General features: G+C 36.8%; 1 protein-coding gene across 6 annotated transcripts in view; it reads right to left on the bottom strand.

Annotated features, from left to right (window-relative positions):
• Positions 1-25,951, bottom strand: part of sema3aa (sema domain, immunoglobulin domain (Ig), short basic domain, secreted, (semaphorin) 3Aa) — a 165,942-nt gene that overhangs the window by 9,628 nt on the left and 130,363 nt on the right. For all 6 annotated transcript variants that reach the window (XM_073945551.1, XM_073945553.1, XM_073945552.1 and 3 more), the window contains 13 exon segments: positions 25,286-25,446; positions 22,849-22,911; positions 14,633-14,752; positions 14,007-14,100; positions 13,787-13,906; positions 9,989-10,131; positions 6,188-6,302; positions 5,811-5,880; positions 2,726-2,870; positions 2,238-2,457; positions 609-700; positions 368-409; positions 124-281 (listed from right to left, as the gene is read on the bottom strand). In XM_073945551.1, coding sequence (XP_073801652.1) covers positions 124-281; positions 368-409; positions 609-700; positions 2,238-2,457; positions 2,726-2,870; positions 5,811-5,880; positions 6,188-6,302; positions 9,989-10,131; positions 13,787-13,906; positions 14,007-14,100; positions 14,633-14,752; positions 22,849-22,911; positions 25,286-25,444 — 1,541 coding nt within the window. In that variant the 5' untranslated portion in view covers positions 25,445-25,446.

The following is a 25,951-nucleotide window of genomic DNA, read 5'->3' as shown; positions in this document are numbered from 1 at the left end:
CGTGCAATAAAAAAGTAACCTCTGTGGCACATTCAGCATTGACCAATACAGCTACACTGATTCATCCAGTGAGGAGTAGCTACCTGTTTCTCCACACACAGGCAGAAGAAAAAAAGTGTTCACCTTTTAGCAGTTGGAAAATACCGAGAGCATTCAGTCCCATCCCAGGCACAATACGGATCTCTTGCCAGGCAGCACTCGGCACAGGCCTTCCCGTAGACCTCACAGCGGTGCAGGGGCATCTGGGAAATCCCTAAATCTGATCCGAGGTACAGCTGTTGCTGTTGACAGATGAACATATAAGTCTATTAGGCCACGCTTTTCTCTCTGCTAATGGCTGGTGAAGAGTAATATCAAGCAGACGTACTTGTTTAGTGGAGAGCTCCATGGCAGTAATAGGTGTTGGCTCCTAAAAAGGAAAACAGAGCAAGTTTAATCTCATTTTAGGATCCGAGGATATTTGTTTGATGACATGCCGAGGCTCTACAGACAGATTTATGGCTGAGCAATTAAATGTACTGAGGTGAAAATTACAGTTGGAGGATTTAGATCCCAATAGCAAGCAGAAATGCACAGCTCTCTTGGTAATGAAGAGTTGGAGCTCATACCCTAAACACAGTCATCTCTTCCAGCACCACTTCCTCCAGATCATGCCAGCTCTCCCTGGGAATAGTCACCACCTTCAGAACGGTCCCTAAATCTGATTTAGGATTGATTAATATTAGATATTCAATAGCATCTTTTTGTGATAGTAAGTGTTACATAGAAAAAATGACATCAAATATAAGCCTAAAACAACATGAGGGTGAATAATATTAATAATAAATCATTTAAAGTTGGAAGGATGATATTATTAAACTGGAAACAGAAAGCTGCTCCAACATATATACATCTTATGAGGAATGCAATAAAACATTCGGAACTGGAGGAAATCAGGTTCTGCTTAAAAAAAGAAAGAGGATAAATTCTCTAAAATCTGGCAACCTTTTATAGATTATTTCAAAGACCTAAATTCTACAGGAAATAGTTAAATTGATGAGGTTTAGACTAATTTAAATAAAAAATAAAGGTCAGTATTCAGTTTTTTTTATTTTTATTTATTCTTTTATAATAAAAATATTATTATTGACTTATTTATCTATTAATATTTCATTTGCATGTTTGTATATTACAATGAATATACATATGGTTTGTATATTTCCATATGTATTGTTTGTATATTGTATCTTTTATTGCAAATTTTTGTGTAAATGTTTGTTGGACCACATTTGTAATTTATTGTGTTTGAATGTTTAGAAAAAAATAAAGAAAAAATCTATTTAGTGTGACCTATGGGAGCTTTATGTAAACTTTAATAGTGCATTAAAATGACCACTAAAAAATTTTTTTCTTTGCTTGTGAAAATCACAGTATTCTTTTTGCCAAATTCAGACTTATGTTATGGCAAGTCACTGTGTCAGAAAATACAATTTTGACATCTTGTGTCATAGATAAACAAGAAACAACAAGCTGCTTTCAGACCAATCATTTTGTGTCATTAACAATGTGTGTGATATCACTGAGGATTTCATCATTGATATATATACACCGCTAAACAAGTAACGTTATTGATGATAATAAAGTCACTTAAGGCAAAGTAGCACCAACTCACACTCGATACTCGGCTTATGCTAGATTTGTTGAATAAAATAAGCAAACAATGTAACTGAAATATGACAACAAGATGCAAGGTGCTAGAAACATGTATTATTGTCGGCTAAGTGAAACGAGTCTTGCATAATGGACATTCATTCACATTCGCAGGAGAGGGAGTGTGTTTTAGGACATGGATTAGAACAAATTTAACAGGATAATACATTTCCATGCACACAAACACAAACTCTTTATCTTTATATTATATGTAAACTATCATAGATATATGTATATATCTCTGGTTCTGGATGGCTCAGTCCTCCAATGCACCTTGGTCCCACATTCGTTTCAAAGGAGCGCTACACTGTACTAAAATGGCGGCTTTATTGAGGCATTCCTTCCAATAGACAACATTAGAGCAGGTGACATGTAATGTAAATATCTATGGGATTTTACAATTCAATCTCATTTGTTTAAACATTGCTACAGCTGCAAATATGGACCAAATAAGTTTTTGTGTATACAGATTATGCCTAATGTGAACACAGTATAGCTTTGTGAGTATAGAGCAGTTATAGTTCTGTATTAATGTTATTTGTACTAGCCTGTGCCAATGAACATGACGTCGTACTGGCCGTCCTCAGCTTCCACACGATCCACCACCAGCTGAGTGAATTGGTACTCCACGTTAGTGCGCACCACAATGGGTTTCCCACCCATTGGCTGCACAGGGTTATACATGGCTGGATGCAGGCGGGCAAATGTGATGACATCATCAGGGAGATCTTTGGTGGAGTCGAAGCCTCCAAACGTTTTGCTGGGACACTAATGAAGAGATGACAATTATAATATATGATTCTTTAGGTCAGTTAATCTCAAAAATACTGTTTAATGCTTTTAATGTATAATGCAAGTATGCTATTTCAGACAAACTCAGTTAAATGTGAAACCAAAAAGTTTAATAAAGCACGCTATTTAGTAGGTAGCTAAAAAAAAAAAATGCAATTATTGATTTTAACAAAAGTGAGCCGTTATAAAGCTGTAGTTTGTCAGAAAACATTAACGGCGTCAGTATATATTGGCCAGTACTCACTGTGCCAGGACGGGGATATGGCACTCTGCCCTGGAAGGGAACCCACTGGTAGTTTGGCCCATCCCTGTGGGCATATGGACCCAGAAAGACCCTTCGGATGTCTGCCATACTATACATGCATATAGCTGATCCACGGAAGATATTACTAAGGAAAGGACAGACAGGGTTAAATAAATGATTGAATGTCAGTGTACATATCCAGAAGTGTGTAAATCTGAAGTGAATAACACATTTATTCATTCATTTTCTTTTCGGCTTAGTCGCTTTATTAATCAGGGGCACATGGTGTGCTTTATAGCTTGCATTGGCTCCCAGTTCAGTCCCATATCTTTTTTAAAACACTCACACTTGCATTTAAAGCTCTACATGGCACCGCTCCTTCCTATATCTGTGACATTGTCCCTCAGTCTTCTCAATCCCTGCGGTCTGCTGATACTCTCACCCTTCAACAGCCACCCTGTACACTTAAATCATTATTGGAGAGAGCCTTCTCTGTTGCGGCACCCAGGTTATAGAATGCTCTCCCTTATTCTGTAAGAAATGCTTCCACACTAGCTAGTTTTAAGAAGATGCTCAAAATTAATCTTTTTAGGACTGGATTTTTAGATTCTTGACTATTCTGTGTTTATATTTAAGACTTTTTTATGTATATTTGTATTTTAGTGCACGTTTGATTTCTCTGTTGTTGTAGCTTTTTGGGTCTTAGAAAAGTGCACTATAAAGAAAATTTATTATTATTTTTGATGTTAATAATCAGGGGTCGCCACAGCAAAATGAACTGCCACCTATTCCAGCATATACTTTATGCAGCGGATGCCCTTCCAGCCGCAACCCAGTACTGAGAAACACCCAGTCACATTCATACACTCATACACTATGGCTAATTTTGTTTACCCAGTTCACTTATACCACTGCAGATCACCCATGGGGAAACCATGCATACTATACACAGAAATGCCAACTGACCCAACCGGGGCTCGAACCAGCAACCTTCTTGCTGTAAGGCAATCGTGCTACCCACTGTGCCACTGCGATGCCATGACACATTTAATTCACTTAATTTCAATAACAGGCTGTTGGGCTGGGTAAATGCTTGCATGGCTTTATTTGAATCATATATTTATAAAACTCATATAACAAAGGAAGAGCTATAAAATAATAAGACATTGGCAACGGCATCAAAAAAGCGCAAGTTATTAAATTTTGATGAAAGATCATGAAATGAATCAAGCACAATGACACCATAAAAATATAAATAAAATAAATAGGATTGTTTCTGGCTTCTTGTTTACTTTGATGTCTGTTAGTTGATGTATAAAATTAGCATTTGTATTGCAGTGCATGTGTGTGAATACCCAAGCATTAAACAGCCATGAGACCCGACATACTGCGGTGATCAGCCCATTGCATTTGTAAAATGTTAATTAGTGAGAAAATCAATTAAACCACAGGGCACATGAATAAACTAATTCGCCATTACTCAGTCAGGGTCCCAGACATAAAAATGCACACACACGCACGCATGTGCTTGCACACTCTAACACACAAATACACACGTACCCAGACAGATAAAATACTGATCCATCACCGCAGAGTCAGGCCTCATTAAGTGGCAATATTAAAAGCAAGTCCCTCAAACGCACTTCTATTCATCTCAAAAAACAGGGCACTTAGAAAAGCAATTAAAGCAGTCTAATTCTTTAAAGCCTGTAATTGAATTTTCGAGTGTTGTGTTCTCTGCATACATTAGGAAATCAGTGAGGTGGGAATATATGAACAGGATGTGCATGGTTTGGATGACCGCCGCTTTCGCCTCTCCTGTTATGACAGTGATTAATCGTGATATGTTTGTCCTCTTCCTCATCTTGTGTTTACATGCACATTTGTACGCACGCATACACATGTGCTCATCTATCATCTTAAAAGTCGTTTATCTGCTTTGGTTTCTGCCTTCACTCTTTCCTAGCCCTTGCAAACAGGGCCAGAGAACAGGCTGTCTGGATGGGGAGCGAGATTCGGGTTACCACCTTAATCATATTTCCTTTGAGCTGAACTAAGCTGACGCTGAATGGGAAAACAGGTAAGGGAGGGCAGAGACCTGGGAGGAAATTCCCATCGAGAGTGCAGCGATGTGAAGCGCCTGTCTGAGGCTAACCAGATTACTGCACTGCAAAGCTACTAAAGGGACAAACATATCATGCTTCAGGAAATCTCAGCAATCCAACAGAAGAGAAGAAGAGAATGAAAGAAGAAAAAGAGAGAAAGAAAGGGAGTCAATGAAGGAAGGAAAGAAGGAATGAAGGAAGGAAGGAAGGAAGGAAGGTGCAGAAGGAAAGGAAAACAAAAACAAAAGTTGTGAACAAAAGCATAGGAAAAAATGAATTTAATGAAGGAAGGAAGGAATAAGGAAAAAGAAAAGAAAGGTAAAAACAACACAGAAGAAAAAAGAAAATAGAAATAAGTATGTACATTACATACATGTAAGTATGTAATGAGGTATGAAGAATGTAATGAAGTATGTAAGAAAGGAAGGAAAGAAGAAACGAATTAGGGAGGAAAGGAAAGCAGAAACAAATAAAGGGAAGATCATAGAAACCAAAGAAGGAATAAAGGAAATTAAGGGATGGAAAAAAATGGAAAAGATACAAAAAAAAGAAAAGAAGAAATCGCTCAGAAGAGAAAAAAGAAAAAGAAGATAGATAGAGAGAAAGAGAGTAAAGGAAGAAAGGAATGAATAAAGGAATTCATTGGGGAAGGAAAGGAAAACAGAAACATAAAAAAAAGGTTGTGGAAAAACAGGTAAAAATCGTATCAATTAAGGAAGGAATGAAGGAAGGAAGGAATAAAGGGAGGATGGAAAGAAAACAGGGAAAATGAAGAAAAACAAAGGTTAGAAGGAAATAATGTAGGAAAAGAAAGAAGGAAAAGAAATGAAAGGTGAAGGAAAAGGAAAAGGGAAAGGAAAATAAGGCCGGTAAGGGGAAGGCAAAGGAAGAAAGAAAGAAAGAAAGAAAGAAAGAAAGAAAAGAAAGAAAGAAAGAAAGAAAGAAAGAATAAAATGAAGGTAAAAGCATATCAGTATTACCTGGATGTAGTAAACACAGCGTAGATGACTGGATTCTTTGGGTCTTTAGCGCTCATCAGAAACACATCCTCTGAAAGTTCGACAAATCATTGTTGTGTTAAAAATTTGTTAGTTATTGCTCACATGCACTTTAAGCTCTATTAACAGCATCTGGGATGTAGCAGGGGAAGTTTATGGGCCAATTGTTGTAAGTTTACCCCATAAACTTACATTGTAAGTGCTTTTTACAGCTCACAAGTAGAGCTAGAACACTTCTCAGTGGAAACTGACAGCATACCAAAAATGCCGTCAGCAGAAAAACTGCATTTGTTGCATTTACCCATTGCAGTAAGGCTGGATATCTGAATTTATATTCACATATATAATGTGGTACTTACGCAGCTCATCAAAATGAGTGTCTATGCCATTCAGACCAGGCACAGAGCAGGTCAGCTTGGCTTTCAAGAAGGTGGTCCATTTATTCACGAGACTCCGGTGTCCACCCATGTCATTCTGGAGACAATGCAAACAAATGTTCACACATGCTCAGTAAAACCACATTAAGCTTTAAATATTGACATTGGTAACACTCACTGTAGGACCAATTCTCACTATTAACTCGTGGCCTATTACTTGCCAATTGTTAAGATATTAACAGTGCATTAGTACTTATAAAGTACATATTCTGCATGATCTTATTCTACATCCTTAAACCCACCAATACGTAACCCAACTGCAACCTTAAAAACTATTGATAAGCAGCAAATTAGGAGTTTATTGAGCTAAAAGTCATAGTTAATGATTTGTTAATAGCGAGAATTGTCCCTTTAGAAAGTGGTTCTCAATCCTGGTAGTCACGGCCCAATGTAATACCTATTTTCTCTTTTGTTTAGAACACTTGATTTAAATAACCAGCTTGATAGAAGAGAGCACCATGAAGCAACTGTTAAGATCGACATCTTCCCTACAGAATGTTCCCTTCTCTCTACCCCTTAAAACAGGAATTTGGTTGGTCTTGGTTTACTTCATTCAAAAAATTCCACAAAAGTTTTGCGCAGCACTACTGTTTGCAGATTTTTTGATTATTACAGTTCCGTCCTGACGTCTCTTGGAGTGATTAAGTATGGTAATAAATATGTATATGGCGCTGTTGAAGAGCAAGTACTTGCTAATGCCAGTATATTCACACATATGCAGTCTAAAATTATAACACACTGCTACTGCAAACATAATATTCATGTGATCCCTGTTTCAATGCAAGGCAAGTTTATTTATATAGCACATTTCATACACAACGGTAATTGAAAGTGCTTTACAGAAACGATAAAAAACTAAAAAAATAACCATTATTTAAAGATTTAAATATGATTAAAACAGATTAAAATGTGTTAAAACAGTTTATAATGTAATATAAATGTTAATGTAAAAGAAAAGAAAGACCTAACAGTTCGATCTGTCGGTCGTAGCACAGTGCTCGTTCAGTAAAGGCACAGCTAAACAGCTAAACAGATGTGTTTTCAGTCTTGATGTGAATGTGCCTTATGTTGGAGCACATCTGATCATTTCTGGAAGCTGATTCCATCAGTGGGGGACGTAGTAGCTGAAGGACCATTCCCCCTGCTTTGACTGAACTCTTGTAATTTCTAATTTACTTGATCCTAATAATCTGATTTGTTAATGATGTTTGTATTCAGTGAGCATTGTATTGAGGTCCAAGGCCATTTTAGACCAACTGATTTATAGACAAGTAATAATACTTTAAAATCTATTCTGATTGTAACTGGGAGCCCAGTGTAAAGACTTGAGGATAGGTGTGATGTGCTTGGTTTTTTCTGGTTCTGGTCAGAATCCTGGCTGCAGCGTTCTGGATGAGCTGTAACTGTCAGTGAGGACCAGTGACCAGTGAGGAGTCCATTAGAGTAATCCTCCCTGCTGCTGATAAAAGCTTGAACAAGTTTCTTTTAAGTATCAGATCTAAACACAGGTGGAGCTGGGGTGGAGGAGGGTCTCGAAAAAACATTGTAGAACAACACTGAGCATTTAGAATGTTGCAGTTGAATGTTGAATCAGCAGCATCCAATCTCCTGTGCCATGTAATTAATGACGTAGGAGCAGATTAAGTGATCTATCATGTAACCCAGATCAATAAATCTAGCTTACATGACTGCTTAATTTATTTATCTAATGATTTTTACAATAATACTTAAGAAGAAATAGAAATTTAAAGATTGATTGCTATGCAAGTAAAAAGATAGGAAGAAAAATAATAAAACCCCCGAGAGACTTTTAACTTGAAGTCGGAAGTTACCCGGAAGTTAGCTCCGCCCCTGTTGAGCGCGCGCACAGCCAGACAGAGAGCGAGAGAACGCGATTGAACTTGAACGAAAGAGCGCGAGCTTAATAGATGTACACGGCTTAATAATCCAGCGATTATTAACGAATAACTTCATATTTATTTGATACTGTGAGAAACTAACAGTAAGGCTTGACAGTTTGAGACCTAGAAACTGACAAAAGTGAGAGGAGACCTGACGAATCTATTAGACTTTAACATCTATTCCCTCAGAGAGCTGCTATTCCTTTTTTCCTTCTTTCATTATCATCTACTTTCTTCTTGGTAAGTTCTGATTCTTTGCAAGATATGTATATTATTATTTTGAGTTCATATACTGTGAATTGTGATTAAAAACATTCAGAACATAAGTTATTTAAAAGTTTAAAAGCTTTAACTCTGTGAAATGTGAAGCAATGAGTGTGAAATGTGTGTATATAATTATTTAGAGGTTTGTGATGTGTTCTAGTTAAAAAGTTTTATTGTTGAAAATGATTATCCAGTGAAATGTGTATTAGATGGATGCTAGCTTTGCTAACTATGTACATAGACCACAATGTATTACATAAGCACATGGTGACTTAGCATATATGTTCTGTGTCTGTGTGTGTGTGTTAATAATTTAGACACACAATTCATATTAGGTTTAAGATGATTTATTTGGACAAATGAAAATAATGCTTTATTCGGCTTTGTTGTTTCAAGGCCGGGTTTTTTGGTTTGGTTTTTTTTTTTTTCTCCACTTTGAAGATTCAAGAGACGTGATTGAGAGTGATTGAGAACTGTCCATTCTGAGCATTCTGTCCGGTTTGGACTGGCGAGCCACCCCATCAAATTGTGACTGGTGAAACACAAAGGGATCAGTCATCAAATCTGGTAGGATCGAACCATTTGATTTATATATTTTTTTTTTACTTTTGCTTCCTGGATTTTTGTGGATTACACATATATTTTTCCCAATTTTTTGGATTTAAATTTTCACCTTTGAGGAACATTGCTATATTTTTCTATTTTTTTTCGTGAACTGAACTGAACATTAAGAGCCCAGACTTTTGGTTTCTGAGCCCTAACGGAACACTGGACTTTGATGTTTGAATTGAACTGTTTCTTATTGAATTTTTGAGGTTTGAATTGAACTGTTTGTTATAGAATTTTCTGAACTGTGCATTTAACTTTTGATATCTTCTTTATTTTGTGGTCTTACTATTCAAATGACTTGCTGAAATTATATTTTTTTATTTCTGCACTTACTGCTAATTTTAAGTATCTGAGTGAGTTTATTATTACAGACAAATTATAAAAATTTCAGTGACTGGTTTATTCTCTTTTTAATTGTTATAGAGAAAGTATACTTATACTTATTCTATTTACCTTTTTTTTGCTCTTGAGTCGACTCCTTTTTCTTCTGATTGCTGGTCCAGGCGATTTCAAAGTGCTAAACTAGTAGCAAATCGAGCACCACTGAGTACGCGCTACAATCAGCCTATGTGCGCTTTGGTATGCAGGGTTATTTAACCATAATTGTGTAATTAGCAAAGAAGTCACATCTTGTGCACATTACCCTTTGAATTTACACTTTCAAACCAGAATCATGGCAAAATATCTTGTGATGTCCACTTCACAGGGCACCTACAGTTGAATGGAATAAAATAATTTTTTTAATTCTTTACTGTATCAGGCTATGCTGAAATACTCGGGACAATAAACCATATAAACAAACAAGAGAAAGATACAAAACATGCATATCCTGGAGGACCAGGATTGAGAACCGCTGCCTTCAAATAAAGTGTGACCAACAATAATAAAAGTTAATATCGTGTTCATATTCATCCATGTGCATGTTCTACATTTCTGTACGTGATGATACCTTACACAGTTGTCCTATCCTGGAGATAGTAGCTTTGCCTGTGTGTTCGCCATCCATAGCGTTTTCTTTGAAGAACAGGAAGATCTTGTCATCTTCAGGATTATCGCTCTCCGGGATCAGGTGTATTCCTAGAAACCTGGGTTCTGGAATACACACAAGGCGCATAAGAGCGTCAATCTCAGGCACTGAAAGAAGAAATTGAGCTGTTTAAAGCAGCTTTTTGGGACGTCCAAACACTGAAATAATCCAAGACCTCAGTATCGCAGTTACAGGGGGAACACTCTTACCCAGCCGTGACCGCTTGCTCATTCAGAAACGAAACGCAACACGTCCCCCCACCCACGTGGGCGGCACACGCACAAAGCAACATGCAGTGCTGCATTACAGCAACAGGATGTGAAGCTTAAACAGCGGAACGAACATTTACCAAAGAGAGACTCCGTTCATGCACTGTGAGTGTGTATGTGTCCTTGGAGACGCCATAGTTTCAGGTCATTCAATACACCGAGCTTCCCAAAGTTTCTCTAACTGAATGTTTGCTCTATCCCCTTTGAAGTGAATAACTATTGGGTGCATTGTGTAAAGATAGCGAGAGGCCCGTGTCTCTATTGATAAGGGCTTGATAGAATATCCATGTGACTAATCCTCTAAACGACACTGACTCTTTTGTGCGGGAGAGACAGCTTTCAGTGCGGGCGGGATGGAAGGAACGTCCAATGTATCCGTGGTAACAGACGGCCAGGATTAAGGTGAGATGAGCGTTTTCAAAAGCACCTTTCCTGGTGAATATAGGGGGGGTATTGATGGCGTGGACGTTGACCCTGTATGAGGACTGAAACGAGAGGCACTCGCTGGAACAGCTGAGACGGGATTAACTTCATGGGAAAACACTACCCGATTCTGCTATCTTGATATTGACCTTTTGTGTTCCGTAAGTCTTCAAAAATGCAGACGGGATGTTAGGGGAAACACTCAACACCCCGGGCCCGAGCTAATCTCTCCTGCAGACGCTAACAAAGAGGTGCTTTATTTCTCTTGCACAGATCTGGGAACATGTACACTCGCGTGAGGGGACATAAACTTTTGCACACAAAAGAAAACCCATAAATTTACATTTATTTTACACATTCGCTCTTGGCAGACACATGCTTAGCACGGTAACATAAACCGTGTGAGGACTTCAGCAGAACGCTAAGTGAAAAAAGGCTACAGTGAACACTGTATGTGCAAATTATATATAATCTGATACTTATTTATCAGGGGTCACCACAGCGGAATGAACCACCAACTATTCTGGCATATGTTTTATGCAGCAGATGCCCTTCCAGCTGCAACCCAGTTCTGGCAAACACCCATACACTCATTCACACACACTTATATAATTTAGTTAATCCAATTCACCTATACCGCATGTCTTTGGACTGTGGCGGAAACCCCCTAAGAAAACCCACTTGAACACAAGTAGAACATGCAAACTCCACATGTTAACGTCCAGATACTATGTGTATATCTGGTGAGTCTGTTTTTTTTTTAACAAATTGTTTGTACAAATGATTGAGTGACTCAAATCAGTCCCTTGGTTATTAATTATAGCAGCATTTTTGAGCAAATTATTTCAATCACTGATTCATTTTTTTAAAAATACATCACCTTATGGTTACTTAAGTGTTGAATGAAATCATTAAATCCTGAAATTTGAAGCTGATATCCAGGAAACTCTTGCTCATGTGATATTGTTTACCTAGCTAAATTTTATAAATATTACACTGCAAATAAATACTTTCTTAGAATTTTGTCTTGTTTCTAGTCAAAGTATATTAAAATTCTTATGTCAAGAATAATTTCCTAGACAAGTACAAATATTGAATTGTTTTGAATAATAATAAGTTAACATTAAGTGAGATTTTCATTCATTTTAACTTATCTTTTCTGAATTATAATTTTTTTTACTCTTCTAAAAATGTTCAGTCATTTATTTTTCTTTGGCTTAGTCCCTTTTTCTCATCAGGGGTTGCCACAGCAAGATGAACCGCCAACTTATCCAGCATATGTTTTACACAGCGTATGCCTTTCCAGCTGCAACCCAGTACTGGAAAACAGACTCATACACTACAGCCAATTTAGTTTATTCAATTCACTTACACAGCATGTCTTTGGACTGTGGGGGAAATCGGAGCACCCGGAGGAAACCCACGCCAACATGGAGAGAACATGCAAACTCGACAAAGAAATGACAACTGACCCAGCCAGGACTCAAACCAGCGAACTTTTTGCTATGAGGCGACAGTGTTAACCACTGAGCCACCATCACCCTCTTAAAATGTTTCTTGATTTATTAAAAAATATGTTAACTAGAAACTACAAAACATCAAGTAATAAAGACATTTTGCAGTGTTTTTTTTTTGGCATTTGCCTTAAACACTGAATTAATTTTTTATTAATTTTGGTGGCATGGTGAGGGCTTATCAACACAAGCAGAGGCTCCTTCTGTTGCAAGACCTGCTCCACATGAACACAGGTATTATTAAAACCGCACTTTCTTCTATGCAATTTCACTGTCGTCATGAAAAGGCAGTGTCACATAACTAAAACCGAGACTTTCACCCAGCCAGGGTGAAGATTTTTCAAAACTCCGGGTACTGTGTAGTTCTCTGGATGCTAAAACCAGAGTTTTAGACTCATGACATCAGACTGCACGCTGTTTTCTCCTTTCTGATTTGTCAACATGGCTGCATACTCTCCAAACACGGAAGAAATAAATGAGGAAAATTCCCAACCTAGGCTCATTCTGAAAACATATCGCTATATACATTTCTGGAGAGCGCCAAATACGTCCCAGGAGCATTTTTTTTTAGCAGTTTTTGTTTTCGCGAATCCACCAGAGGCCGCTGTGTATGCTTTTTGAGATCTCAAATTTCTCTTGTGAGTGCCATTCCCACCTGTTGCTCTTGCGTATATCTACCAGAGGCCACTGTCGACTGACTGACTGATCGACTGACCCATCCTCCTCCTTCCCTACCCAACCCAACCAATAGTGTTTTTAAAGGCACAGACTGACCCGCCCACCCGCTTCCCTAAACCCAACTGACAGTTTTCAAAAGCATTCTAGAAAAGAAAAGCCCCTTATCTGATTTTTACTACATTGTCAGATGTTACCATATTCTCACCCTGTAACTTGTTTATTTTATTTTTTTGGCTTTTGGCTGTTTTTGTCTTACCCACTTTCTGGAACCCTTCTTCGCCAGACTCGAACCCCATTGTTGTGGTCAACTCCTCTCTGCGTCTCAAGTCCACCGATATAAATGGCGAGCTTCATACCGCGTCATACCTTACCTGTAGCATTCGTTTTAAGGATGAAATGCAGCTATCTGTACTTCCGGCTACATAATTTGTGATCTCCAGAAATGTATATAGGGCTACGTTTTCAGAGTAAGCATGTGTTGCAAATTCTGCACAACCTAGGGATGGTAATCTGCCTCTGTACTAAGGTTTGCATTGACTTGAATGCAATTTACTCGCGAAATATACTTAATTCCCCATTTGTGTGAACTCAAAATAAAAGTTTAATTATCGCCACCTGTTGGTTCGGCATGCTCATAACATGCATCGCAGTGCACTTTTTTCGACAGAGGTATTTTTAAAAAGACAAAAGTGGGGAAAACTTCATTCATAACAATTCCAGTGTACGTGTGGAAATGGCTTAAGTAAAATGGTTGAAATATAGAATTTTTTAATTTAGTTTAGCGACTTCTAAAGACACTTGCCTAAATCATATCACAATGTTATCAGACTATTTACCATTCAGCCATCTGGAATCATGCTGCTCCGTCCTGATTGGATGATGTGACCCAAGTGTTCGGAAAATGGCAAAGTCTCGTCCCATGAAGTCTGCTGATGTTCCCGAGTACAGCTCTCCATCTGACCATTAAAGAATAGCATTTAAACATCCAACCAAAGCACAGAAAACACAGATTCTACCTATTTAAAAGCAACACAACAAGATTTCTGATGGACTTACCAAGCAGGAGGGATGAGGACTGCATCTTTGGATCATAGGGACTTTTCCCACGTCCATTTTCAAAGTAGCTGGCATCCAGCCTGAAGATGTTGTCCTGCGGAAGGGGAAAGTGAATTAACTAACGACAACAAGCCGTGAATAGTAATCAGAAGAGATAATGGAGAGGTGAATGTCAAAAAGTGCCATTAGGATCTTGTTCAAGTCTTGCTCGATTCATAAAAAGCCGCAATTTCTACTCAAGATATCTTCTGTTACATCAAGGCATTCAGTGCTCTCGAGCCATGATTCATTTGCATGGATCAAATAAAAAAAATCACTGACATTTTTTAAACATGTAAAGCCCATCTCATTTCCCACAGTCGAGGCACTTCTAAATAACACACTCGCTGCTTTGTGACAGTCTCATTTTCTACTTCACTGGGCTGAAATTGTTAACAGGGTAAACGTTAGCAGCGGATAGCCACCATTAATTTGCCTTTTCGTTCCCTTAAAGGTTTTCTGGTGAATGTGCCCTCGAGATATGTATGCGCAGGAGTATGTTTGAGTGGCGTTACCTTGATGAGATTAAAAGAATTCGTTTTTTCAATTATTCATATGTAAATTGTATATGTGTGTGTGCTGTTTACCTCTGCTCGCTTGCCCATCTCCAGGAAAGAACAGATAGGATGGAAGGCTCCGGTGCCACATATATAAATATGCGTTTGGTTATATGACTGCAGCACACGCACAAAGTTTGAGCAGTCTTTCTGAAAAAGGCACAACAGAAAATATGTGTTAACCAAACAGATAATATGAAACATTCCTATTGGGATATGGACAGATTTTTGCCCAGCAAGACTTTTTTTGTTTGTAAAAGATGTCTAATAGACGTCTAAACATAGTCTTGCCTACAACGAGGCTAAATTTGGGCTGTCAGTGAAAATCTAATAGACGTCTGAGAATAGGCCAAAACTAGACTAGTCATCAAATAAACAGAAATGAAGGACTACACATGTACAGTCTGTCTAATCTGTCTATTTTACGACTAGTCTAGTTTTGGGCTTTTCTTAGATGTCTATTAGATTTTCACTGACAGCCCAAATTTAGCCTTGTTTTCGCCAAGTTGTTCATTAGACATCTACTAAACACAAAATTGTTTGCTGAACATAAAACTAATTTTTGTTTTGCTAAACAAATAACACGCCACACCATACAAAAAAACTCAAAATATTATGAAATTCTGAATGTGCCTCATATGGGTGAGTGGGCTTGACAAACCACTTGCACTACATTTTCCAACAGACTCTTTTGAGCAACGTTTCTGAGAGTGCTTCACATTTTGACAAACCACCTGTGGAAAGACACTCCTCTCTACAGTATATGCACCGGACACTTTACCTAAACTTAAAAGGACTCAATAAGCAAAGCTTTACTTGTAAATGTTCCACACAATTGTTGTTTTCTTCAACCTTAAATACCTCTTTTGCAAGATATCTTGCACAATATTGTTCTGTCTTATGTAAAAGTACTTGTATAGTCTGTCTTAGGCTATGTGAAGTTTGTTTTTACATTTATATTTATAGTATATGTATAGTTAATAGTTAGTATATTTACATTACCACTTCGTTATGCAAGTTATGTATACTGTAGGTGTTGTTTTCATAGTTATGATCATGTTTATTTATATGGTCCTGCAAGACACTACATTTGTTCTACTGTATATCCACAAATGTAGTGGAATGACAATAAAGCTTAACTTGACTAAAGATACTGTATATTATTCAACATTTGACATACATTTTAGTTTATATAAGGCAAGTGTCACTTTATTACTGCTTTGTTATTTTCTAAATCCTCTTTTTAGTGACCGTATAGGACAATACCATAATAAAATATAAAATTATATATTTTTATGAATAATTCAAATGTCATTTAATTTATTTTTACATGAAATTATTAAATTCTTATGAAATTTGACACCAGTTTCTTGGGTGGAGTTTGCTAAAATATTTAAATTACATCATGCAATCACCAAATTTCAAATAAGAAGTTTTACGTTTTATTTTATTTATTTTTTATGTACTTTAATATGACTGAAAAAATTGAATATGAATAAAATGTAATACAACTTATTAAACTGATCTAACTCTTCATCTAAGTTTAATATGATTAATAAACATTTGAATGGGTATTAAAGGTAATAAAATCTATAAAAATGACCCAACAATCTGCAAGAATCTGTCACGTTTACTTGGAAAAATGTGTAAATATCCAAATTCCTATGTTTAGACTCTCTGCTGCTGTATCTAATTCATCATCTAACTTTAATATAATTACTAAACATTTAAATTGGGATAAAATGCAATAAATCTATAAAAATTACCCAACAATCAGCAAGAATCTGTCATATTTACTTGGGAAAATGTGTAAACATCCAAATTCCCATGTTTAGACTCTCTGCTGCTGTATCTAATTCATCATCTAACTTTAATATAATTACTAAACATTTAAATTGGGATAAAATGCAATAAAATCTATAAAAATTACCCAACAATCAGCAAGAATCTGTCATATTTACTTGGGAAAATGTGTAAATATCCAAATTCCCATGTTTAGACTCTCTGCTGCTGTATCTAATTCATCATCTAACTTTAATATAATTACTAAACATTTAAATTGGGATAAAATGCAATAAAATCTATAATAATGACCCAACAATCAGCAAGAATCTGTCATATTTACTTGGGAAAATGTGTAAATATCCAAATGCCTCACGTTCAGACTCTGCCACTGTATAACTCATCTAACTCATCATCTAACTTTAATATTAATAATAATCATTTGAATGAGAATAAAATGCAATAAAACCTATAGAAATGACCCAACAATCAGCAAGAATCTGTCACATTTACTTGAAAAAACTCATCTAATGCAGTTTTTTAACTTCAATTATTCATGATGAAAGATTCTAATGCGTATAAATTCGGGAATGCATGTAAATACACATGAGATATGTAATAAATAGGAAAACGAGCGATTTAAATTCTCCGTAAGCCTAATATTTAAGCTTTCAGTATCATTAAAGTTCTTGCCGGATGACTGATGACATACCCACCTGTTTTATCCATCTCAATATCCTGTCAGCCAACTCTCATTAGCACTGAAACTGTGTGTGTGTGTGTATGTGTGAGTCTGGCTTGGATGAAAGGTAAATGTATAGCACATGTCTGAGTGAGTTGGCGAAAGCCGATGAGTGAATTGTTTCATGTGAATGAAAGCTCTTTAACTCCCTTTCATTTGCAAGAAATGCGAGGGCCAGGTTCAACAATAATAAACCAACACATTATAAACACACCGCAGGCACAAAAACACACACCTATGTGCGCACGCACACACACCTTTCCACAGCTATTGAGAAAATAAAGCAGGTCCATCTGTGTAAACACTGATGGTCTCAAGCCGATGTGTGTCGTCAGAACGCAAGTTGTCATTTATAAGCACAGGAAAGGGTGTTGCCATCTCTTGTGTGTGTTTCCACCACAAAAAGGACACACTTTTACTAATGTGTGTGAAGAAAGCCAAACAGAAGAATAGATAAATGCAGGCCTGCTTCCCTCGATTACGTCCAGTTCAGTTTGGTTTGTACAGGCTATTCAAAGCAGATAATAAATGCTTGTATAGCGCTCTGCATCAACAGATCTTCTGGCAGCTTTCGTAAAACCAGAGACCTACATCACCTGCAAGCACCCAATCAGATCGCTTCCTCACACATAAGCGAGGTCAACCCACACAAAGGCACTTTAGTGTCAGTGTAATGGCTTTTCCGAGCTGTATTCCTAACATAATCATTCCTTGTGTGCTATAAAATTCATTTCTTCCTGCACCGGACAAAATTTCCTATGGCTGTTATTGTTTTTAAGGCCTTCGATAGAGCCAAGCGTGGGGTTCACGTGAGAGAGAGGTGGCTGAACTGGCACTCTTTGCAGTTTACTATGTATACAAACCTCAAGTTGTAATAACTGGGTGGTGTACTGTAATTACAGTGTAACTACTGTGTAATTAGACACATATAACCCTGCTGTTTTATCTTCAAGGACCATAAAGAAGCGGCCAAAGCTGAAAAGTGAGTGTACCTTCATGAGAGTGAGGGATATATGATAGCCTTTCAGATGAGATAAGTGAAGAGTGTTGGAGATTACGCTTTAGACACATCTGTAATTATGTACAATACTAACAACACAGCAGCGGCTAATTTCATTCACACATGAGGGAAGTCATGAAAAGATAATAACAGTATAGAGCTTGTCAATGTCAAAATGAATGCACAGATTTTTCTTTTTAAAGTGCAGCTAAATTCACCCACGTTAAAGTGGCAGACAGAAAGTAAATGTGTTTTTTTTCTCCCAGCAGTGTCAGTGATTAACCTTATTTCATTCATTCATTCATTCATTCATTCATTCATTCTTTCATTCAATTTCTTTTCAGCTTAGTCCCTTTATTAATCTGAGGAGACCTCAGCAAAATCAACCGCCAACTTATCCAGCATATGTTTCACGCAGCGGATGCTCTTCCAGCCGCAACCTATCACTGGGAAACATCGATACACACTCATTCACACACATACACAACAGACAACTTAGCTTACCCAATTCACATATACCACATGTTTTTGGACATGTGGGGGAAACCGGAGCACCCGGAGGAAACCCATGCGAACACTGGGAGAGCATCCAAAATCACACTATTTCATACACCATGGATTATACAGAATAAATAATAAAAAATGTGTAATACAAAATTCATGAATTTACTAAATAATTGTATAAAGAAATATTATGCACATATTATTTTAAAAACTTCCGTGAAAATAAATAAACCAACCAATAAACTATGAACCGATACATAAACATATTTAAAAAATAATAATATAGGATATATAATCCAGTAAAGAGTGTTCACACTATACTTTTACTTAATATCAGTCTAGCACATTGTGAACACAGCAAATATTTGCAACAATGGACAGCAGTACATGTACAGCAAGTGTTTTTCAGCCAATGATGAACTTCCGGTGAAAGGCTTACGTGACTATTTTCAATTTCATGAGGTTCTTTTTACCACATTTATGTTGTAATGTAACTCAAATATAATAAGTTAAATAGATTTAAGGATCCATTTGGTTGTTAAAGTGTAAAAAGAGATGAAAGATCACGCAAACGCTAGCGCCGTAATCAACAGGACACTCTCAGAAATAAAGGTAGCCTATGCAATCTGTTGCTGGGGCGGTACCTTTTCAAAAGGTACACATTCTGGGGTAAAATATAATTTAATGCAGTGCTTCTTGCTTGGACTGATACCCACTTTATATCATATCTTTATAGGCATATCTCATGATATAATGATAGATGATAGATCTCCGCAATCAGATATTAAACACAGCGATTTTGTATGCGATAACAATTCACCAGAAGCCCTGGGCCTGGCTGACTAAAATTAAAAGTACATAAATACATAAAGTACAGCAGCTAATATTCAGGAAGAAACTGTAAATTCAAAATAAACTTTATGCATATCAGAAGCATTACCTTGACATTAACTTTTTTGATCACCAGACACTGTGGCTAGTAGATTTCCAACATTACTAGCCACTTGCCATTTTCACTATCTACAGTTTTGTTGTTGGGACAATATATTTAATATGCATAAATCTGACTTTGAGATGCTAAATTGACTTGATTTACATTTTGTGTTATGTCCACATGCCTCCTTATTCATTTCCCTTTTTGTGTGTTGTGTATGAGCTTGCTCAATGAGGGTTTTGGTTTCATAGTGTCGCATTGCAATTAGTTTATATTTCACATGACTCTTCAGGACTCAAAATTAAGGATTTACCAAGTTTATCTCTGACCACAACAAAAATAAATAAATAAATAAATATTTCTTAGCCACAAGTTTTAAATAATGTTTCAAAACAAGCAAAATATTGCCGATCCACCTCTCATTTGGTATTTACCTGCTTTTGTGCCGCACAAACAACGTTAGGTTTATTCAGTTGTGTTGCTTTTCCATTCTAAGATCATATTTGCTCGCATATTGGTCCATCCTTATTGTCCAAGCCTGCTTTTAAGAAAGCTACAATTTAAAAATGATTTTCAACCAGCCAAATGGGGCTAATGAGAGTGGCTATAGAACCCACGACAGCTTTGGTGGGTTGGCAGGTTTTTAAGGGTCACGAAACACAAGCTAATATTTTGAAATTGCTAAAAACACAGTTAGGACACATATACCCCATTAAAAAATTAACATTCATTGTTTTTTTAAAACAAAAATCAGCCACTCGATGTGGCAACACTGTAGCAAGACGCGGAAAATACAAATTTGTCACTCGACGCAGCAAGAAGCAGTTCCAGTTCGTGTTGATTGTCATGTCTCTACGAATTTGGTAAGTGCGTGATTAATGTTCTTTATGTTTAATCAGATGGCAAAGTTAGTATCATCAGCATAACTCTTTCAGTTTTTGAAGACATACCTAAGTCAAATTAAATAAAGTTACTAAGTTTATAGTGACATCAAATTAATTTAATCTCTAAAAATCACTTTGAACGCAACACAGCCACCCTAAATCACTGCAAATGCCATATTTTAAATGTATCACACTGAGACTTAAATGGATGCAGTTATGAAGTGCGTGGCATAGATGTTTAACCCTCATTTCACATAAAACACACCAAGAGTTTAGACAGAGCAGTGAGGCAGTTGTACCAGCTGTCGTTCTGGGCTTGTTTCTGCCTCGTCTGGCCTAGCCAAATGTGAAAATGAAGAGATTTATGGTTGCGGAGAGGAAAATACGCTGGTAATACTCTAATCAAGCATTCACGCTCACTCTCTAGCAGCTTTCAACAACTCCGTCTCCAGAACAAACATTTTCACAGCACGCAAACGCCATTATTGTGAACCGGTGAATTTGTGTGTATGTAACGGCAAATAAACCCTTCACGGGCCACTGCCAAATGCTGTGATACTTTCAGCATGCATGTGGCAAACACGTCTTGCACCTCATTTCAAAGTCAGGTGACTTTATTTAAGGATGTTCGCCTGAGAAGTACTTTTGGTGAGTTATCTGTAATAATCACACTCCCCTTATGCTCCCCATCTCAGAAGGAACCCAGCCGTGAAATTACCATCAGATACAACACACACACACATGTAGAAAGAGAGAGAGGGGGCGAGAGTCGGGTTGATAAATAAACCATTTCTGTTGTACACAAGGGCCAAGGGTTGCTGGAGCCAAACACTGAATATAAACTCTCCAGAGGAACAGAAGAGCAAAACTCCACAGCTAACAGAATACGCAATCAATCAAGCCCAAGCGAACACGCAACACCCGGCCTGAGTATTGCAGGTCATGAGGAACACATACGCGTATACTGAAGCTTGAAAAATGAAAAATGGGTAGCGATAAGGAAAGTGTTCATGTTTATAGTGGTTTGAAAATTAAAAACAATTCTTGATAGAGGCATTTCAGATCAGTGTATTGGTTCTAGATAACCCGAGATAAAACTCTTTTGACATATTTTTACAATAACTGAAGTAAAATATGAGTGTATTTATTTGAATATGTATATTTATGAACTGCTATAAGTATAAAAATATGTGTTTGGTAAGATTTAAAAAATGTTTTTAACATATAACTCATAACTGCAAATGCGTAAAGCTGCATCGATTTTATTTACAATGAGAATGAGAAACCAAACAAGACACAGGTGAACATAATCAGTAATTCAAGAGTTGAACTGATTATAAAGCGTGATTGGTATGCAGTCTCAGGAGAGAGCCCTGAGCTCATAAGATCCTCGAGCCCAGGGCTCCCTGCCGTTTGCAGGGCAAGAGGAAATTCTGAGCTCAGGAAGATCTCGAGAACTTCCTAGCAGCATACTTACTAGGAGCATGTCTATGGTGCCGATTTGGATTAGTCAATTAACTTAAATTGCATGTTTTTGGATGGTGGGAGGAAACTGGAGGACCTAGGGGAAATCCACACGAGCACGGAGAGAACATGTAAACTACATACAGAAACGTTGACTGGCCTGGTAAAGGCGTTCTTGCTGTGAGGCAACAGTGCTAACCACTGGGCCGCCATGCCAACCATCTACAAAAGGAGGAGGAGTGGAGTGGTGGAAGGGGGGATTCTTCAAAACAAAGATGACTCTGGTATAAAACTTAGATTATTTATGGTGACTTAGGATTGGTGAGTAAATTGTCTAATGCGAGACCAGCCGTGATCAATCATAAGCATGTAATCCTCTTAAAATTAGTTCATAAATAAACTTTACTGAGTATAAAAAAGTTGAGTACACAATTATTTTTAACATATTTTTACAATAACTGAAGTAAAATGTTTGGGTATTTATTTGAATATGTATATTTAGGCACTGCTATAAATATAAAAATATGGGTTTGGTAAGATGTTGGTAAAAATGTTTTTAACAAAATATCTTATGCTCAGAACTGCAAATGAGTAAAGCTGCATCTATTTGATTAAAATGAGAAACCAAACAAGACACAGGTGAACATAATCAGTAACAATCCAACAACTTTGAGCATACTTGGAAACCATGCGGGAAACATTGTGTCCTGTGTGTATGATCCTTCAAAAACCATTGCAAATTTGGTGCTTAATAAACATTATGATTATCATCAATGTTGGAAACACCGTTTATTTGATAGACAGACAGATAAATAACCAAGCACACTTTCAGACCCCAAACTTTTGAATGGTACTTTAAGAGAAGCCTAAAGATGTGAGCTGCAGTTTGATGTAGTTTTCATTTACAAGGAAGTTTGTTTGTCGCGTTACACTTACCCTGAGGTCTTTTCCAGCCCACTTGCATTCATCGCGTTTGGAAGGTGTGGCGGGCCAGGCGATCTATAAAACGGCGAAAGAGAGAAGGTGTGAGAATGTGTGTGGAGCGAGCACAATGAGCTGCAAATGACTGACTAAGGCACTCGGCATGAAACCTGGCTGTAAAATAATCAACGACTGCTGCCTGCCGTCCTTCTGCCATCTCCATCTGTGACGACGATGAAGACGGAGGATAAAAAAAAAAAACACTACCATTCGTCTTTTCCATCTAATCACACATACACATGGGGCTGAACACAAAAAGGTTTTTTATTCTGTGTTATCTTTCTCAAAGATCTGCTAAGGTAATCTGTCTGCAAAAGTAATTTGGTTAATTACAATAATTTGCCATGTTCTTATCTTTAAACGATGGCATTGCTGAACATGCGGACATGTTTGTGTGAGAGTTCAATAAAAGCCAGCTTTAACTCTTCCAGGGATTGAATATAAAGCAAATGGTCCGCAGCCCCTAGGACAAAGAAAGAATAAAAGCACAAGAAAGAAGGAGGAAATCATAGTAATAGAATCCAGAGAGAGAGAGAGAGAGAGAGAGAGAGAGAGAGAGAAAGAAAACGATTGAGAGAGAGAGAGAAAGAGAAGCATTACGCTGCAGATACGATCTGGGAATGAAAAACAGAGGAAGGCACGCAGAGATCAAATGGACAGATGGAAAGAAGGAGAAAGTGAATGCAGATCTGGGTTGAGCGGCTAATAAGAGCGAGATGGACGTCTCTGATGACCTCGGGTTTCTCTGACACAATCCATAAAATCCCTCACCGACTCGCTTGCTAAATGTGGACTGAGAGTAACAGCAGGAATTCCATTTTTACGACCTATTTTACTACTCAAATGTGATGTATTTCAGGTGAAGGAAGACATTCGAAGAGGAAAAGAAAAATGTAGGCCCACAGGTTTGAATTGTACCATGGCACATCCTACATGCGACAAACAAAAAAAAAAAAGTGATTTTTAACAATATTTTTATTTATTATGACACTTATACTGTTTCTTTTCAATGAGTTAGTGAAAGTTTAGGTTGCTTAATTGGCATGTGATTTTGTTTAGGCCTACTGAAAAAAGCATTTAAGATTTTATGTATAAAATATGCAATATATTAGCATCATCAAATTAAAATATTCAGCAAATGAAAAATAAATTATAAAATAAATAAATAAAAACAGACAATATGTCTAAAAATTATATTATTTACAAGAATCAAACGTGTAGATTATTTAAATAAGGCAAATGAGTTGATTAACCATTTCTAATGTGTACATATATTTTGTGGCCAGTTTAGATGTCATTTCTTCCTCTTTGTTTTTCTGAGTCATTTGGATTAGAGAATGAATTATTTAGGGTTTCTCTCTCTCTAAACTTAACACAACTTTAGAAAGCAAATGCAAAAACCAGACATTTTTGCAGTTTTAAAAACCCCGGCATTTGTTTAAGTCCCAAAAAGACACACCTTTCTGGGTTCACAGTTAGTGCATGCACAGCAAGCAGTAGCTACTGTGCGAAATGTGTACAGCAAGAGAAGATTTTCTACGATTTGCTGTAAGATAGCATTGGATTTTTCACTGGTTAATCGATCACAAATCTTAGGTTGTTTTGGCCAGATACAAAGAAAGTGTAAGTGGATTATATTATTAGTAAGAAAAAAAGTGCCACCAAATATACCTGATCATATACCTGATCACATAGTAAAGTAAAATCTATGTGTGGGAAGCACTGGTGGAGTTTCACTGGATCATGAAAAATGGCCTTTCCACATCAAGCTGAATGCAAGCTCACTTTCAGAAAGGCTTAAATCAAAGCATTTATTTAGCAACCTGGCAAGTTGTATTTGGAAGATTTATCAACTATGATTGATTTGATTAATTGCTAAAAAAATTGGGATTGAAATTAAGAAACAGTAATAATTTAAGGTGACTTAGGCCATGTACTCACTGTGAAACTTCATTAAACCAGGATTCAATTAAAAAAATTATCATTGTGTGTGTGTCTAATAGCCACAAAGTGATAACAATAGCAATTTTCTTGTTTTCTGCACATAAGAAGTCTACTAATATTTATTATAGTGATCAAACACATCATGCTTGGGGAGCCATCAATAAGGACAATGTGTCTACTATATATTTGGAGGGATGCATCGTAGAAAACAGACCTTTGTGAGTTGGCATGTCCACTTTTTATAAGCAATACATTTATACATTTAATTTATGTAGGAAAAAAAGCAATCAGGTGCAGTTCACAATATTTTGGTATGTAACTTATTTCTACAATAAAAACTTTGGATTTCAGCTTAATATAGATTTGGTTAACAGAAGTGGACAGGATTATATGTAGAAAACTGACAACCGATTTGGGCTGTGGTGTGTGTATGGAGGTTATGTGTCACCTGTTTGACTTCTCTATTGATGTTGACCAGGTCAAAAGAGAAGACGTGATCCTCCGCTCCAACCAGTAATCTCCCTCTCTCCTCATCCATCAGGAACGTGTCGTAACCTGAACTGTTTGCCAAACCAGTGAAAGTCACTAGATTACTGGATTCCAGCATTTCTGAAGGAAAGAACAAGAAAAAGAAGACAAACATGAAGTTCGCAGAAAGTTCAATGTGTACGTCCCACGATAGCATTTATGTTATTTAAGTTGTGGGTCAAATGAGTGAAATCCACGTTTGAGATCTAATGACAAATTAAATAAAGCATCTTTTATTGTTAAAAATTAATTTGGATGAAAAAAAAAAATCCATATTTAATCAGCAGAACAGATATATTTATTAGAACTGGGTAAAACTTAAATGAGATTAAATGGTTTTGCATAATTTAAGTGTGTGTATAGTGTATATTTATTATGTGTATACTGTATAAAATACACACAGTCATGCATATATTTGACAAAATGTTTATTTATATTTATTTAGATATAAAATGTGTATAAAATACAAATTTTATATACATTTAGTTATCTATGTAACAAAATTTTTTTTTATATTTTTTCTATGTATGATGCAATTAATCATGAATAATCTTTCCAATAGTAGTTTTTTTTATGCTATTCATTT

Source organism: Danio rerio, chromosome 4, assembly GCF_049306965.1.
Source record: "Danio rerio strain Tuebingen ecotype United States chromosome 4, GRCz12tu, whole genome shotgun sequence".
Lineage (NCBI taxonomy): Eukaryota > Metazoa > Chordata > Actinopteri > Cypriniformes > Danionidae > Danio > Danio rerio.
This window is presented reverse-complemented; position numbering and strand designations above follow the sequence as displayed.